The sequence below is a fragment of the Grammomys surdaster genome, unplaced genomic scaffold (assembly GCF_004785775.1).
Source record: "Grammomys surdaster isolate TR1022 unplaced genomic scaffold, NIH_TR_1.0 97, whole genome shotgun sequence".
In the NCBI taxonomy this organism is placed as follows: domain Eukaryota; kingdom Metazoa; phylum Chordata; class Mammalia; order Rodentia; family Muridae; genus Grammomys; species Grammomys surdaster.
Genome location: NW_021604576.1, coordinates 1,439,928 through 1,455,307, shown reverse-complemented (window position 1 = coordinate 1,455,307; position 15,380 = coordinate 1,439,928). Strand labels below are relative to the sequence as shown.

General features: G+C 39.3%; 1 protein-coding gene across 7 annotated transcripts in view; it reads right to left on the bottom strand.

Annotated features, from left to right (window-relative positions):
* The window catches only part of Runx1t1 (RUNX1 translocation partner 1), a 148,942-nt gene that overhangs the window by 111,775 nt on the left and 21,787 nt on the right, over window positions 1–15,380 (bottom strand). For 3 of the 7 annotated variants that reach the window (XM_028779629.1, XM_028779637.1, XM_028779622.1), the window contains one exon: window positions 8,212–8,381. The exons of the other annotated variants lie outside the window; for them this stretch is intronic. In XM_028779629.1, the coding sequence (XP_028635462.1) occupies window positions 8,212–8,299 (88 nt within the window). In that variant the 5' untranslated portion in view covers window positions 8,300–8,381. The remainder of the gene's footprint in view (window positions 1–8,211; window positions 8,382–15,380) is intronic. 7 annotated transcript variants of the gene reach the window in all.

The window sequence follows — 15,380 nt, the reverse complement described above, 5'->3', positions numbered from 1 at the left end:
TGTGTGTGTGTGTGTGTGTAAATATATATATACACACACACACACTGACAATCATTTTGACAGTTTTGGGGGCTCTGGTCAACATATATTATCCAGCGGGTATGGTGATGCCTATATTTAATAACAACACTCAGGAGACAGAGTCGGGTGAATCTTTGGATGTTTGAGACCAGCCTGGTATACATAGCAAGTTCCAGGCCACTCTCAAAACTACACAGTAACACTTTATGAGTGAGTGAGTGAGAGAGAGAGAGAGAGAGAGAGAGAACCCCAAATATATACACACTCCACATATGAAAGCAAATATGTCTGTTATTATGTACATAAATATGTAGGTTTATGAGTATTTGTGCAAAATGAAATCTCAAAATTATCACTTGCTAAAAGTAAATGGAGGCTATTTCTGTAATTATTACTATTTGTTCCTAGTAGTGACAGTGCCCTTATAGTAGCACAATATATTTATTGTATATCTTTTGTAGTAGATAACTTTTGACTTTCACACATAACATTTAAGAAATTCTAAAATCTGAAAACTGTTTTTAACACTCACATTGTCGAACGTTATTTTATGTAAATGAGACTTAAATGTACTGACGTTCTTAAAAGTAGATTTCTCTGCAGGAAAAATGGTTTAAATTCTTTCTTCCTGTTTAGTTTTTAAATAAAAACAACACAAGGTTCTAAGCCATCATGCAGAATCCTAGCTCTATTGACTCCCTTTTTGCATAAAAAAATCATTTTCTGATTTAAACAAATAAAAAAAAAAATGTGTAAAAGATCCACCTGCATACCAAACTGCAAAGAAGTTACAAATTCCACTTCTATCACATTTTTTAACCATAAAGTCCACCGGGAGAAAATAGAAGGTACCTAACGGCTCAACCCTATCCTGTGACAGCCTGTAACACTATATGGAAAACCTTTGTCTCGATGTCATCACCCTCCCATCTTGACTAATGGCTAGTTAGTTTTGTTAAAATGCAAGGGTGATGGCGTATGCTCCAATGAACTTCCCCTCCTCTCAGCACCAGAGACAAAAACCTGCAGCTCTGCTGTGTGCAGGCAGCCATCTGGACAGCTTTCCCTCAAAGCCCAGCCCACACCACACTGCAGGCAAAATCAGAGGGCTCCAGAGCTCTGTGGGGCTATTCATGACATACCAATTTCACATTTTCTGCTTGTAGGCTTGCAACAATAAATGCTAATGAGGACTATGAATGACAGTGTTAAAGACAATAAAAAGGTCCCCCATTCCCTTGCATATGGAGACACTGTTTTCAAAACTTCACCTTCTGTTACAATGATGTAAGAATCTAAAGGATTAAAAAAATAATAATAACCTAAGGAAAACAGTAAGCTGATCAAAGCACAACTGAATCCTTAAGATTGCCAGAGAAAGCTGTCTGTACAAGGACAGCAAACAACAGACATTACCAACCCCATGAATGCATAAGGCACCTCTATAGTCTCTATTACCTTTGTGTCTTGGATATGAAGCTCAATACAAAAACTTTCTTGCTAAACACACTGACACATCACCACTTTTGAGCCTGAGAATCTTTTCTCCAAAAATGATTATAATCAGCATGGTGTCCTTTATCATTCAAAACATAAGACAAGTAATAATAAATTTAGAAACAATAACGGTGTTGTGATAGTTCTGCACAGTGAGATTTTATGTGATGGTTATTTTCTGTATGTTCCAAATTTTCTAAAATGAGCATGCATATTTTGTACTTTGAACTAAATGGATTCTATATAATACACATTTCTTTCAATGCAATGAAAGAACAGAACAAAAAACATAAACATTAGAATATTTTAAGCACCAAGACTCTTCTTGCTATGCTTAGAGGAACTGTCTAGTGGTTAATTCTTTTCATTAACACAGACTTAAACACTTTCAGCAAAATCCACCAGGTGGAGCAAGGACACAGCAATACAAGAGCCTACTTTTTTTTTCCCCCCCTCAGCACTTTTTAATCTCTAACAAACTCCCACCACCTTTTCTCCGTATTGCACATTCTTCAAGTCTATGTACATACACTAATTTGTTACATTTGTACTTAGATTCAAACTTTAAAAAAAAACACTTTTAGCTAGAATGAGTTCTATTTCCAAATTCCATTCCAAAATATGTTTTATTTGTCCAAATAGTTCCCAGTATAGCATATCTGCTACAGCACCAAGGTGAATTTTAAAATTAATGTTTTATAGTGACTCCAGTGGTGTTTGTCACTGGTACCCATCCCCCAACAAGGAGATAAGCATTCAGTATAATTCAATGCTGTACAGGATGAAATATATAAAATACAGTAGAGTGCTTCAAATCTCTGAACCTCAGCTCACTTCACTTAGAAACTTCAGCACTTCAACTTAGTAAAATTATTCTTAATTATATCTCATTGATATTCAGAAGGTTTGTCAAAATGGCCTTTTATGTGAAAAGGCCCCTTTTCCGCTCCAGCCAGTACAGTGACAGAAGAACAGGATTACTTACACAGCTGGCCACCAGCTCTCCAGCTCCTACCCATCTTCTCCCCTTCAATATCTATCACCTTTTCCTGTCCATTTCGCTCCAGATTAACGGAACAAGCTTGCCTGAAAACCACAACTCTAGCCATTTGTCTTCCAGTCTTTCACAGTCCTCTCCTGCTAAACCCAGTGGCAGCCGATAGTAGTACAGGGCTGCTGTCACCTACATTCCGGAAAAACTACGAATGGGGGTGAAAAAAAACAGCAAAAGTTGGGAGCTCAGGAGCCAGGGAGGGGCTTCAATAGTCTGTCTGTAACGAACGAGTTACGAACATTGACAATGGCTAAACATATAATTTTTTACTATTTTCTCCAAGTGCATACTGATGTTGATGTTGTTGTTTAAATAACTCCCATGAAACTCTTTCCTACAAAGTCCAACCTGTTTATCATTTTGAGGAAAGAAGTATACAGAACCTGTGGAGTTGTGTTTGTGCATTCATCAAAAAAAAAAAAAAAAACACAGGGAAGAGGATGCAGCTACTCCTGGACTTGATGTGGCAGGGTGGGGGCATACGGGGCTTCCGCTTTCTCAGAGAAAAATCGGAAGAGCTGGGTAAGAGCTGTGGGAAAGGGTACTAGGAGAAGAGGGAGGTGGATATTGGATGTAAAGTGAATAAATAAATTGATGAAAAAAATATAAAATATAAAACACACACATTGCTCTTTTGACATGCCCACACCTATTTATATTGTATGGTAGGCAAACACATTATCAAACACGTGCCACTAAAGGGTGAGCATCCTTCAGGCTGCATGACAGAAGCCTAATGAAGGAGTTGGACAAACCAAATTACTAGACATGTAGTCACACTTTCCGCTGATTTCTGAAGGAAGAACTACCCCCGCCCTTGCTCCCCACCCACAGGGAGGACGCTCCATCAGTCAGCAGATAGATAAAGACACTGCCAGACATCCTCTTGGGAAGGTAACATCTTGTTATATCCAGGAGGTCTCCCAAATGGCTCCATCTCCTAGCAATTCTTAGAATACTTTCCCTACGCAATGCCCCCAAAGTTGGACATATTGCTAACCAATATTATTTCTCACCACCTCCTGCTTCATCAAAGGGTGTGTGCCCCTTCCTGCTACAAATGTTAACACTATATTCAAATCCCAAAGAAAAAAAAAGAAAGACCCAATCTCGAAAATCCTATAACCTTTCTTTTAAAAACAGGATATTCTATTTTCATATATGAATAAATAAATCATCTCAGAACTGTTAGCTGCACACTAAATAACTATGAGTCTGACCCCATAATAGCAATACACAGGATGTGATCACACAGCACTGAAAAATGAGTTCTCAGGAAACTAAGGCCACACTCCTGTTAGCTAACATGCTAGAGAGACAGGGACTGTTCCATAGCAAGGCCAGAAGCACAAAATGAAAGAGCCACATGTTTAAATTCTTTGAAAAATAAAAAAAAGGAAAGCCAAACCCATCTGTCAAAATAGACCAGAAGGAATGAGCAGGAGTCTAGGCACAGGCAGAAATCTCAGATTCAGAGCCAAACCCTCGTACACACAATGCCTCCTGAAAGAAAGGAACCAAGGCGTGAACCAGCCTGACACAGGCAGACCCACAGGACTGTCCTTGAAGGATGTCAGAGGGCCAGGAGGCTGCAGGAGATCCTGGGGTTTCACACACTCCCAGACTGACTGTTTGGCTCTTCAGGTAATTAAACAAGGAAGCTGGGCTGCCAGGCAGGAGCCTGACCCCAAGGCTTGGCTCCACGGTTCTGCATATCAACTTCCGCAAGAACTGCCTGGAGCATCAATAGAACACCCTCCTTTCACTCTCTGGCACTTATTTCCTTTCTCTGCCTCTTCCAAAATCTAACCCAGAAACAATTCCTGTTGCCTACAAAAACAGCCATGCATGGATCTGAATTTATCACACAACGGCAAAAAAAAAAAAAAGACTCTCTGCCACTCCCAGAAATTAACCCCGCACATTTAAAAAAGAAAAAGAAATTACTCAAATCACAGAACTTTAGTAGAGCATCATATAATATAACAAATTTAGGTCATATACAGCAGTGTCTTAATCAAAATAGGTTAAAGAAAAAGCATTACTTTTAATGTGTGCTTGATTAAAGGGTAAAATTACAAATTGAGTAAAAATGGATTCTGATAGTCTAGTTCACAGATTAAGTATTTATTGTAATGCCTATAATTGTTTCAAGTAATTGTCATTAACACAAGGAATCACCTATAATCTGTTTGATTTCACCAAGAATCTTATTTAAACAAAATTCTTAAGTATTTCTTAAGTATAATATCAACACTGTGGGTCATGAAGGTGAAATGAATATCTCCTAAAACACAGAAAAGTCACACAGTATGTTTTTGCATATCAGGCAACGATTAAGTACCACCCGCCCTCGATATAGCCTCCCTTCCCTTCGTTTCAAAATCCACAGAGCAAAATATTGGCTGTAAGAGACAGAGACCAAAAGAGGGAAGAACACAATAGCATGCCTGCTTGTCTGTGTTCAACACAAAGAACATTAAATGAAAACAACTGGCACGCTGCCAAATTCCTATAGAGGCAAAGAGATTCAAATGAATTGATTTCACGCATCACACTGACCTGGGATCAGTGTGCAAGGCTACAATAATCTCAGAGCTCCATGTGGGGCAAAGCCCATTAATGCTATCATACCCTTATATATCAGACCAAAGAAACACTAAAATAAATGCAGGTTCTCCTAAAAAATATCCATTTTACCTAAGAATGAACTCTCTTATCTTGGTATTAATGCTCAAAGGTGTATAGGTCATTGTTGACAAGAGAATCTCAAAAGGCATTCTCTTTATTAACACAAATATGACTACTGGATCCTACGCAATATACACAAATTGGTGCTTCCTAAATATCATATCCCGTATGCAGGAATATTAAACACACAGAACTCTGCACGAGAGTTTCCTGTCACTCTTTTCTTTCATGGTCCTGAAAGCCAAGAGTTTTTTTTATTTTTAATATACCAAATACTATAATAAACTCATCTCAGAATTGTCCTTAATAGCCTGTAAGAGCAAGTTTCTCAGGCAAGATACCACACTCCCAGCAGCTCCCAACGCATCTAACACTCACAAGGACACCTATTAAGAAAGAACAGCTCCAAATGCATTCTAGAGGAGCAGGCACAGGGTGTGTGCATCCTGGGGGGGGGGGGGTGGTTCAGGACTCCTGAGCTAGGTCAAGGGGTGGGGCTCAGCGGTCCAGTGTGAGTTTAGCATGCCTATGGCTCTGAGGTTCACTCCAAGCACCAAAACAAAACAGTATGACGACAACCAAACCACGAGAGGAGACACATTCGAGTTCCCTAGTTTCCAAGCTGGCAGTGTGCCCTGTGTTCTGTTTCTCTGCCTCAAAGTCCCCACACAAACCAGACTCTGGCGCCTCCTCAGGCTGTTCTCACTCACAGTGCCAGCTTTTCAGCTGGTAATTCTTTGCTTTGTCTGTTTCCAAATTACAACTCCAGGAACCCAATGGATTCCAGGTGCTTGCAAATGCAAAGTGTGTGTGGTTTTTGTTCTTCTTGGCTTCTTGGATGAACTCAGTTCTCAACCTCATATTTCTGTGCAGCTATTACTATCACAAAGAGGAAGAAATAACTAGGAATACACTTTTAACACAACAGGAAAAACAAAGGAAACCTGAAAGTTTGAAAGCAAGCTATCGTAAACATGCCTGCTAATGGCCATGACTTTTAGGTTGCACACACACACATAGAGGAAAAGAAAGCTAGAAAGGGGGAGAAATTTTGCATGTTATCTCTGATTTTTTTTTTTGATGCTGGGGACTCAGGATTTGCATATTATAACAAATGGACATACTATGGTATATGAAGAAGCATGTCCCTATATTGGTTTTCCTCTCAATATGCTTTTCCACCTTGAAATGATTCAGTGCAGTCAGGCCACAGATGTATTCCGTGTGACTGACAGAGAATACGATTTATGGGGGATGGGGTGAGAAAGATGATAATTTTATGTATCTACAGTATGTGCTCAAGTTTTTAAATCCAATATCTTTTTCAATATTTAAGTGCCACTTTAGATATTTTTGCCATCTAATGTGAACCCCTATAGAGATAACAAGGCAAAACGCTGAGTTCTGTTCTGTTCTTAAATAGCTACTTTGTTCGGATACTGAAACGTAGAAAACAGTTCTGAATCAGGGATGGTTGTTTTTATTATCTTGTTTGCTTTAAGTTACCATATCGACCCCATTCTTTTTCTCTGTGCCAAGCTGTGGAAGTATAACCAACCGAGGTTAGAACTGTCAAAATTAACGTTTAATAACAGGAGTCCATAAACTAGGAAAGACGAAGGAAGCAAATATGGGGGAAATATCATCTAGGTAACACAACTGCCTCCATTGCCTTCCTCTTGTAAATGGCATATCTCACTACTCACACTGAAAGACATAAATAAATGAAGGAGGGACCAAAGGAAAAGCAATGTAGATGCAGACTCCAAAGTGCAGAACTTCCCCCAGAGCGATAGAAAACTCTGCAGGGCACTATTTCATTTTCTGTGTTCTTAAATAAATCCCCATTTGCCAACATCTTCCTGAGAACTTTAAGGCAGGAAATAAGATCCCTTGTGGTACACACCTGCAATCCCACCACATTCAGAACTGGCAAGAAGAGGGTCAAGTGTTCAGAGTCACTCTTGCCAAGGTTGCTCTATGAGACCCTGTCTCAAACAAACAACAAGCAAACTACAACAACAACAGCACCAGGAACAGCAACAGCAACAGCAACAACAATAATAATAAGCCAGTACTTATTTTGAGGAATTGGAAACTGCATGGAGCTGAGACTGTGGGACAGTGTTAAGCAGGGCCAAAGCAATGGCCACAGAAGCTGAAAACTAGTCCTCTTTGCGGGAAGGCAGGCAGTCACGAAACCTCAAATTTCTTTGGAGCCATTAGAGTGCCAACCAGAATCACACAACATTTGTGCTGACTATCAACTTTGTCTCAGCACAGCTTTTTCTTATGAGTGGAGCCTCTGACCAAGTCCATTCCCAGCAAAACCTGGAGCAGAGCTTGCTATGGGTCATTACATTCAGAAGCCTCTAGCCAAGTGGCAGAATACACTTAGTTTATACTTGGTGTTTTCCTGAAGTTAGACATCACTTTCTAAAAAATGTACCAACAGATATGAATTCTGCTCAGAAGTGATGATGGTCAGCTCCAAATTTTCAAAAATCAAATTCATCAGAAGAAATCATAAATTGAAAAGCTCGTTTGCCTGTTTAGTCAACAAAGTGAGAAAACACCACCTCCTCATTACAATAAACCCAGAAATTACAGGTTTTGCTCTGCTACTACAAGTGTTGCTCAGTTTCTAACAGAGGTGCTATGAAACATGGCAAGAAGCAGAAAAAATAAAATTGGTAGGTGATCATTTGATATCTCTAGATCCAAAGCTAGTAAGCAGAATTTGCACAGGTTGATTGATTCCCCACCCAAACCCACACCCAGAGGCTCCACACACAAGTGGTTAAAGCATAAAGACAACTCCATCAACAGGTGCTAGAATAAGAAAGAGAAAAGTCTTCACAATTTATAATGTGTCGGGAGAAAGCGATAGATTGATTTTCTAATACATAAAGTAAATGGCAAAATCAAAATATGCATCTGTTCCTTACCTTGACAATATTCAAAGTTCGCCTTTTTCCGGCAGTCACCTATCACTACACTCAGTGCTCTCCAAGTGTTTCTTTTGACAGATATCATTCTCCAGCAAGCGCTGTGCTAATTTCCTCTGCTGCTCAGACTGGGACCCAGATAAGTTCACCAGCCCACAGATCAATCTTTTCTATTGACAACAACAAAGGGGAAAAAAAAATGCACACATCACAACCAGGCTAAAGCATCCCGCCCATCTATTTACATGATAAACCAGACCAGCTCTTTGTTTAAGAAACAGATACATGTTCTTCTATATTGTAGCAGAACTCCCCACTTCCTCAGTTCCTGTAAGAGGTATTCCCAGACATGCTGAACCTGCCAATCATCTGTCTCAAAGACGGACACCTTCTCAACGACAATGTCCTTTTCAGTTGGTTTTCAAAGTATACACTAGTCAGTACCTTAAGAGGGCATGTTATACTTTACCCATTTCCAAATAAAATATTAACTAGCAAGACATACTTTCTTTAGAACCCTCTTTGGCATTATATGTTTTATTGTGTGAGTTAAATGTTCTTTCAAAACAAAATATCCACACTCTTTCTCCTTGTGCCAAAACCTCAACATTGTCATTATTAGCTACAATACTTGAAAACAATTGAGCATCATAAAGAATAATCTTCAGGTAACTGGCTACTTTTAAAATTCTTAATGCTAGATAGATACGGTGTGTGAAACCTGTAATCTAAGCAAACAGAAAACTCAGGCAGGAGAACTGTCAAGAGTTTACATAATGAATTCTAGGCCAGCATAAGCTAGAAAAAAAAAAAAAACAGTAAAGATTCCAAAAAAGAAAGAAGCACAAAGAAAAAGCTTAGTTAAGAAAACTGTTGGACAATTCTGCTCAGCCCACTACTCACTTATCACTGCTAGAAACAGTAGTATAAAGCTCTGTAAAATAACACAATGATTTTCTATTTAATTCCTATGACCTATAAGAGCTTAAGAGAAGCTCATGAACATAAAGTAGGAATTCAATAAATACAAAAGAAGATAGCTCCAGAAAAGCAATTTCAAAAAACATTACCATAGATGATCCTGTGTTTTTAGACTAATTACTTCGTAGGGATTTAAGCTGGTAAATGCACTCCTGTAAACAGCTCCTTAAACTGTGGGTTGCAACCCCATGTGGGGCCACTTAATTGAATATGGGGGTCACGAAAAAATAGGCAGCAGTAAAAGGCTTCCAAAAGGACTACAGCCAACAGTTAATTAAAAACTCAAAAGGCTTGAACTGAGGTGTTTCTGGCAGTGTTTGCCCACGCTCCAGCACATGGCTTCTCCGCCGCCTTGGTTCTGAGCATGCATGTGCCTCGTGCGCTGTGCAGGACATCACACAATGTCAGGGACTGCTGCCTGAAATCCCTCAGCTCAGACTAGAGGCTGCTGCATATTATGAATTGCAGTGTTGTTCCTGGAGATATGGGGTTCTCTGATCTTCTAGAAACATCAGAAGGGTTTAATTACAGAAAACAAAGACTTCACAGTTCCCAGTGTATCAAATTAGTGTATTCTTGGAATGGATGTTTCAGTTGATGACTTGAGTTTCATTTTTAAAAAAATTCACTGTATTTTGGCTTAGAATAAGAGCAGAATTTTTAACAATTCCTGAAACGGGTATAAACATAATTTTGCCATTCTGTTCTTTGAATTTATGTGAAGGAGCATTCTCAGTACTAAATATCATAAAATCAAACCATTGATCAATTCTGAAAAATATTGATGATGCACAGTACCCTGCAGAGTTAACTGTTCAGCCACAATTAACTTTTTGTGTCAGAAAGTTGCATTAGTAACCAGAAATGCTTTCATCTTTGGTAAAAGGAAGAAGTACATATTGAAGAATTATTTTAAGATAAATTTCTTCATAATTTACTATTAGCATTTGATGTGTCCATCTACTTTATATACTTATATATAGAGAATTATGTAAAAATGTATTAGGCAGAAGGGGTCATGTGTAGAGCAGTTTAAGTACCCCTGCTCTGATATACTTCAAAGAAGTATTCCATTAAAGCATCTATGCCCTTTATATACCAACATATGGCTATACTGTTAGTCAATGGTTGATTGGTTCTTTACGATAAAAAATCAAAAATAAATAAATACATAGATAGATAGTCAAATAGATAGATAAATAGATAAATGTACATATTAGGGAAAATGTGGTACTAGATATTCCTTGGTTGTGAATTGTCTCAAAAAACATTAAAGACAATCAGTTGAAAACTGAAAACATTTAATTTACTATGAAAATTAATAAATTTATTAAATATAACAAAGGAAATACTTCAAATAGAAAGTAACAAAGATACATAACATAGATATTTATAACATTTTCAGATTATATAAATACTCAAATACTGCAGGTGGGAAAGGTCTGTACACAACAAGTCAAACAAACACAATTATAAGTACTAAGTAGAACTACATCTGGAAGATGGAATATGTTTCTTTGTAAAACAAGATTGGTTATTTCTCATGATTCTATGCCAAGGCAGCAAACAAGCAAGCAAGCAAATGAACAAATAACAGAAGCTTTAATAAAACATTGGGAAAAAAAGAAAGTAAACAGACTTTTAGATTTCAGTAGTGATGTATGATAACATTTTTGGCTTCAATAATTGTCAACCAAAGACATCAGAGAGAAATTGTCACCAAAAGGCATCAGCTCATGGTTTCTTGTGTGTCAGCTATGGACCACAGCTGACTGTCTCTCCTGAGTAAGGGAAACCGAGGAAACAAACCCTGGCATTGGTCTATTTCTTATGCCAAGTTATGCAGAGTTAGGCCAATGTTTAACAACAATAGTGTCAAGAATTTCAGTTCCGAGGTACGCAAAATTATCGTATGAAGAAAGACCTCTGAGAGACAAACTACTGGCTGAGAAGGGATTGCTCAGAATAGAACACAGTGTTACACTTCCGAACTTCACTTTTAGCATCTACTTTAAGGAGGACTCTGAAGTGTATGAGTTAGCAGGAAGACAGTGTTATCAAATATTCCAAACGTACACATTTATAATCTTTAAATGTCAACAGAGTATACAAATATACACTCAAACACCACAGAATGCAAAGTTACAGATGTACACTAGCACCCGCCCCTTAGCTTCTGATAGATGAAGCATACCACCATTAATAGAGTTTTGAAAGAAAGAAAGGTAGAGAAACAAAGGAGGAAGGGTAGAGAGAGAGAGGGAGAGAGAGAGAGAGAAAGAGAGAGAGAGAGAGAGAGAGAGAGAGAGAGAGAGAGAGAGAGAGAGAGAGCGAGAGCGAGAGCGCTAATCTCTGGAGGACTTGGAGTGCATTTGTGTTTCATATATCTAATGTATTAAAATAAACTCTTCCCATCTGAAATGGTAATAAAATGAGCAACAGTAATAAACACTATGACATATATGTTCAGGTACATGTGTAGCTATTCTACTGTAAAGTTTCTATCACACCTCAACAACAGGAAAATTTCAAAATTTCCCTTTATCTTTAATATTCTCTTTGTTTAACCCGCAGTCCTCAGATGCACACCTCTTCACAGGGGGAACACCTCAGAGGAAAGTTTGAAAGCTGAGCTCCACTAAGGCTAGAGTGCCTCAAACAATTTGTAGTCCTACAGGAGTGTTATTAAAATCGCTCAACGTGCTGTATTACCATGGAAATTGTGGAAAACATACATTCCCAAACAAATATTACTTTTTCTCAATGGTATGAAGTAATGAAAAGCACATGTTTAAATCTGCCATCCGTGCAGTAGTTCAAGCTGTAGCTAATAGAAAATACAGAGACTGAACCCTGCTATATAAAGGATTCTTGTTACAGAAATATAATGTGAAAACCAGATGCAGACAGAAAACCTTAATCACAGATGGGAATGTAATCACTGGCATACAGAATACGTTTTTGATCAATCTTAACCATATGCTCAATGTATTTATTTTCTAAGGAATGCAATAACTTGAGAGAACCTTCTATTTGAATTCAGTTAACCTCATATTTATAATGCTTTTATCTTACTCCCCCATCCCTTCCCTGTGTACACTGAGCCAAGGTTTTAAAAGGAAGAGCTGCTGGCCTTGGCAAATCATTCTTGTATCAGTTTATCTTTCAAAAATTTAATAGGATGTAAAAACTACACACGTCAAAATCAACCTCAGAAGAGATGAAGTGCAGCTGCCCGATACAGTACTTCTCAATCACTGCCAGGAAACCTCTCACTGCCTGAATGCATTCTCGAGAGACTTCTATCAACATCTGAGGAAGTTTTTCTTTTAGAAAACAATATATGATTATTCAGAAAAAAATAGCATTTACACATACTTGTTTTATCTATCAACCCTGATTGATTAAACTTTAACTTTCCTTGACTGAAAACACTTTCTAGGATAAAGAGCATGCATTTACATGAACAAAAACACAATTGGCTTTTGGTTTATGAAAGGAACCTACTATAGCTAAGGAAACAGGACCTTGTTATGTTCCTGCATTCATCAGGGCTTGGCACTCTCCTTTGGAGGTTCTCTTTCCACGCTCCTCAATCTGAAGAAGATGGCAGAACTTAGTGCTTCAACCCAGTTTGCAGACTTACTCGACCTCTAACAGGATGGTGCTGGATGTGGCTTTTTGCAGCATCCCAAGCCACAGATCCTGGGAACTACATTTCAGTATCCCAGTTCCACAAGCCACAGATCCTGAGAACTACATTTCAGCATCCCAGTTCCACAAGCTTCCTTGGCATACACTCATGCATACTCTCCACCTTACTACTGACAACCCACCTCCTGATACACCCACACAAACACACAGACCTCACTCTTGTCCCATCATTGAAGACCGTATTTCAAACTACAGCTCTTAGCCTTCTCTTCAACCGTGGCTTCAGAGGATACCTCTTAACTGCATATATTTCCAGAGAGAATGTGTCATCTCTTCTTTACAGTTTGGTCTGCTGCCCTCAAGACTCTGCTCACTTGGGGGCACACATAGATCCTTCTCAACACTCTGACCTCCCTCCCGTACCCATCTCCTCTGGAACAGTTTCCAAGACACAGTTCCCCACCACACCCCCACCCCACCCCCTGCCACCACCATCTTTTTAAAGTTTCCTAGTTGTCTTCATTATCTGACACTATAGGATACATCCCACAGGTTTCTTTATTATGCCTCCCTCCCCCACTCCCAAGTCTCGAGAGAATTCCCAGCTGTGTTTCTTGTCACCCTGTCCTCCATATTTCGCATTCCGCTTGGCACATTAAAAACAATCCAGAATAAAAACAACATCAAATAAGTGAACCCAACCAATGAAGTCCGCTGCGGCCTACTGCATCTCTTATGACTTTGGTGAATCTTTTCCTGAGCAACTCTTGGTCAGGTGATCTTTCAGTGTTCTTAAGATTTCCACAACATTGTCATCTTTGTCAGGTTTGGCTACATCCTTCCTGCTAGATGCTGTGTTATATGCCCATCCCCACGTACGCTGTACAGTTGTTGGAGGGACTCTGAAAGACTTAGACATGGCAAGCGTGGCTCTGGCAGACCTTGCTCTTCTCTCCCCTTCCTTCCATCCTGCTAAAAAAAAAATTACATTCCTGAACCTAATCACCAGAGTCTTTCCCCAAATAATTGGACACTTCCTGGTCCTGAGCCTGACTACCAAGGTCCAGCTACCAAAGTATTAAAGTCTAGGAATCAGGAGTCCACTTTGGCTCACTTAATTAACATGCACAAATAAAATTAAATATCTTTCTAAAATACTCCTCACTGTCCAAAGGCAGTCCTTTGTCCCCCCAGAGACAAATATCCCTCCTCTCTCTCCATTGTTCTCCTCCCCTTTTTCCTCATCCTCTGTCTCCTGTCTTTGTCTCTTACTCCCTGTCCTCTGTCTCTCTGGGGCAAATAAATCTCCTTTGTGCTGAGAACTTGGTCTTCGGGGCCCTGAGCTGATACTTTTCCTTACAGTCAAAGTCCAATATATGCATGACTCAGACCTATAAAGTCAGGCCTATCACCAATGCAGAACAAAACAGGGTGACTGACAATTGCAGTTTGTGCCCATATAGCCTGTGATGGCAAGTCTTGACAAGATTCAAAGAGGTCTAGGGGATAGGTAAAGAAAAATAAAGTTCTAGCTGTGTCTGAGAGAGCATTACCAGAAATGTTTAGTATCTGGTATAACAACTGACAATGGTAAGGTGTACCCTGCGCCAATAGGATGGGGATGCTGATGACACAAAACCGGAAGAATGAACTATTGGGACAGCAGAGGCGCACTTTCTGCTTGTTATACATCCTCCCCCACTTGCTCCCATCCCTGTGATTATTTTGTTACAAGACAGCCCTGTAAGAGTAGCTGGTCTCCTTGGGACTAAAACCTTTGAAACAGAAAGCCAAAGTAAACTTTTCTTGCTTTAAACTGTTTCTCTTGGCTATTTGTTACAGTAACAGAATATTAACCTAAAGTTAAAGACTGCCACTTACTGTAGCAAGTTTCAGGCACAGAGTTCTTTCAGTTTGTTAGGAAGAAGATCTCAGTTTGTTATGGAAGAGATTTTATCTCACCCTCTTTGTGCCTTCAGATCTTATACTGGTGCAGCACGGCCATTCAAAGATTGAGCATTACTTTATGAATGTGGTCAGTTGCTTTGCTTGACACTAAAACAGAGACAGTCATGACAGAATGCTCTGTCTTGTCCTTGAAGCTATCCCCTGCCCTCAAGACTTTGCACACACTGAGGCATGGTCAGATGCTAACACCACCTCAGAAATGGTTTCCCAGCCATGGGAATTCACCTCACTCCTACCATGCCCGTCATTCTAACATCATCATTTCCTGCCTGCATTGTGTCTGACACTGTATAGGCACATCTTACTGTCTTTTTTATTAACTGTGTCCCACTTACTTGTTTTGTTCATTATCCTATCCCCCACTGTTGGCATTGCACTTAGCACGTAGCAGTAATCCAGAATAAAAAAGAGTCACATAAACGAACCCGACTAAGGTGGTATCACAGTGGCTACGTTCAGCTCTTGGGACTCCTACAAGCCTTTCTGTATGTAGCCATTGGCCAGCTACACTTACAGGGCTGTCCTGAAGCAAAATAGTCACAGGGATAGGAGCAAGTGGGGGAGGA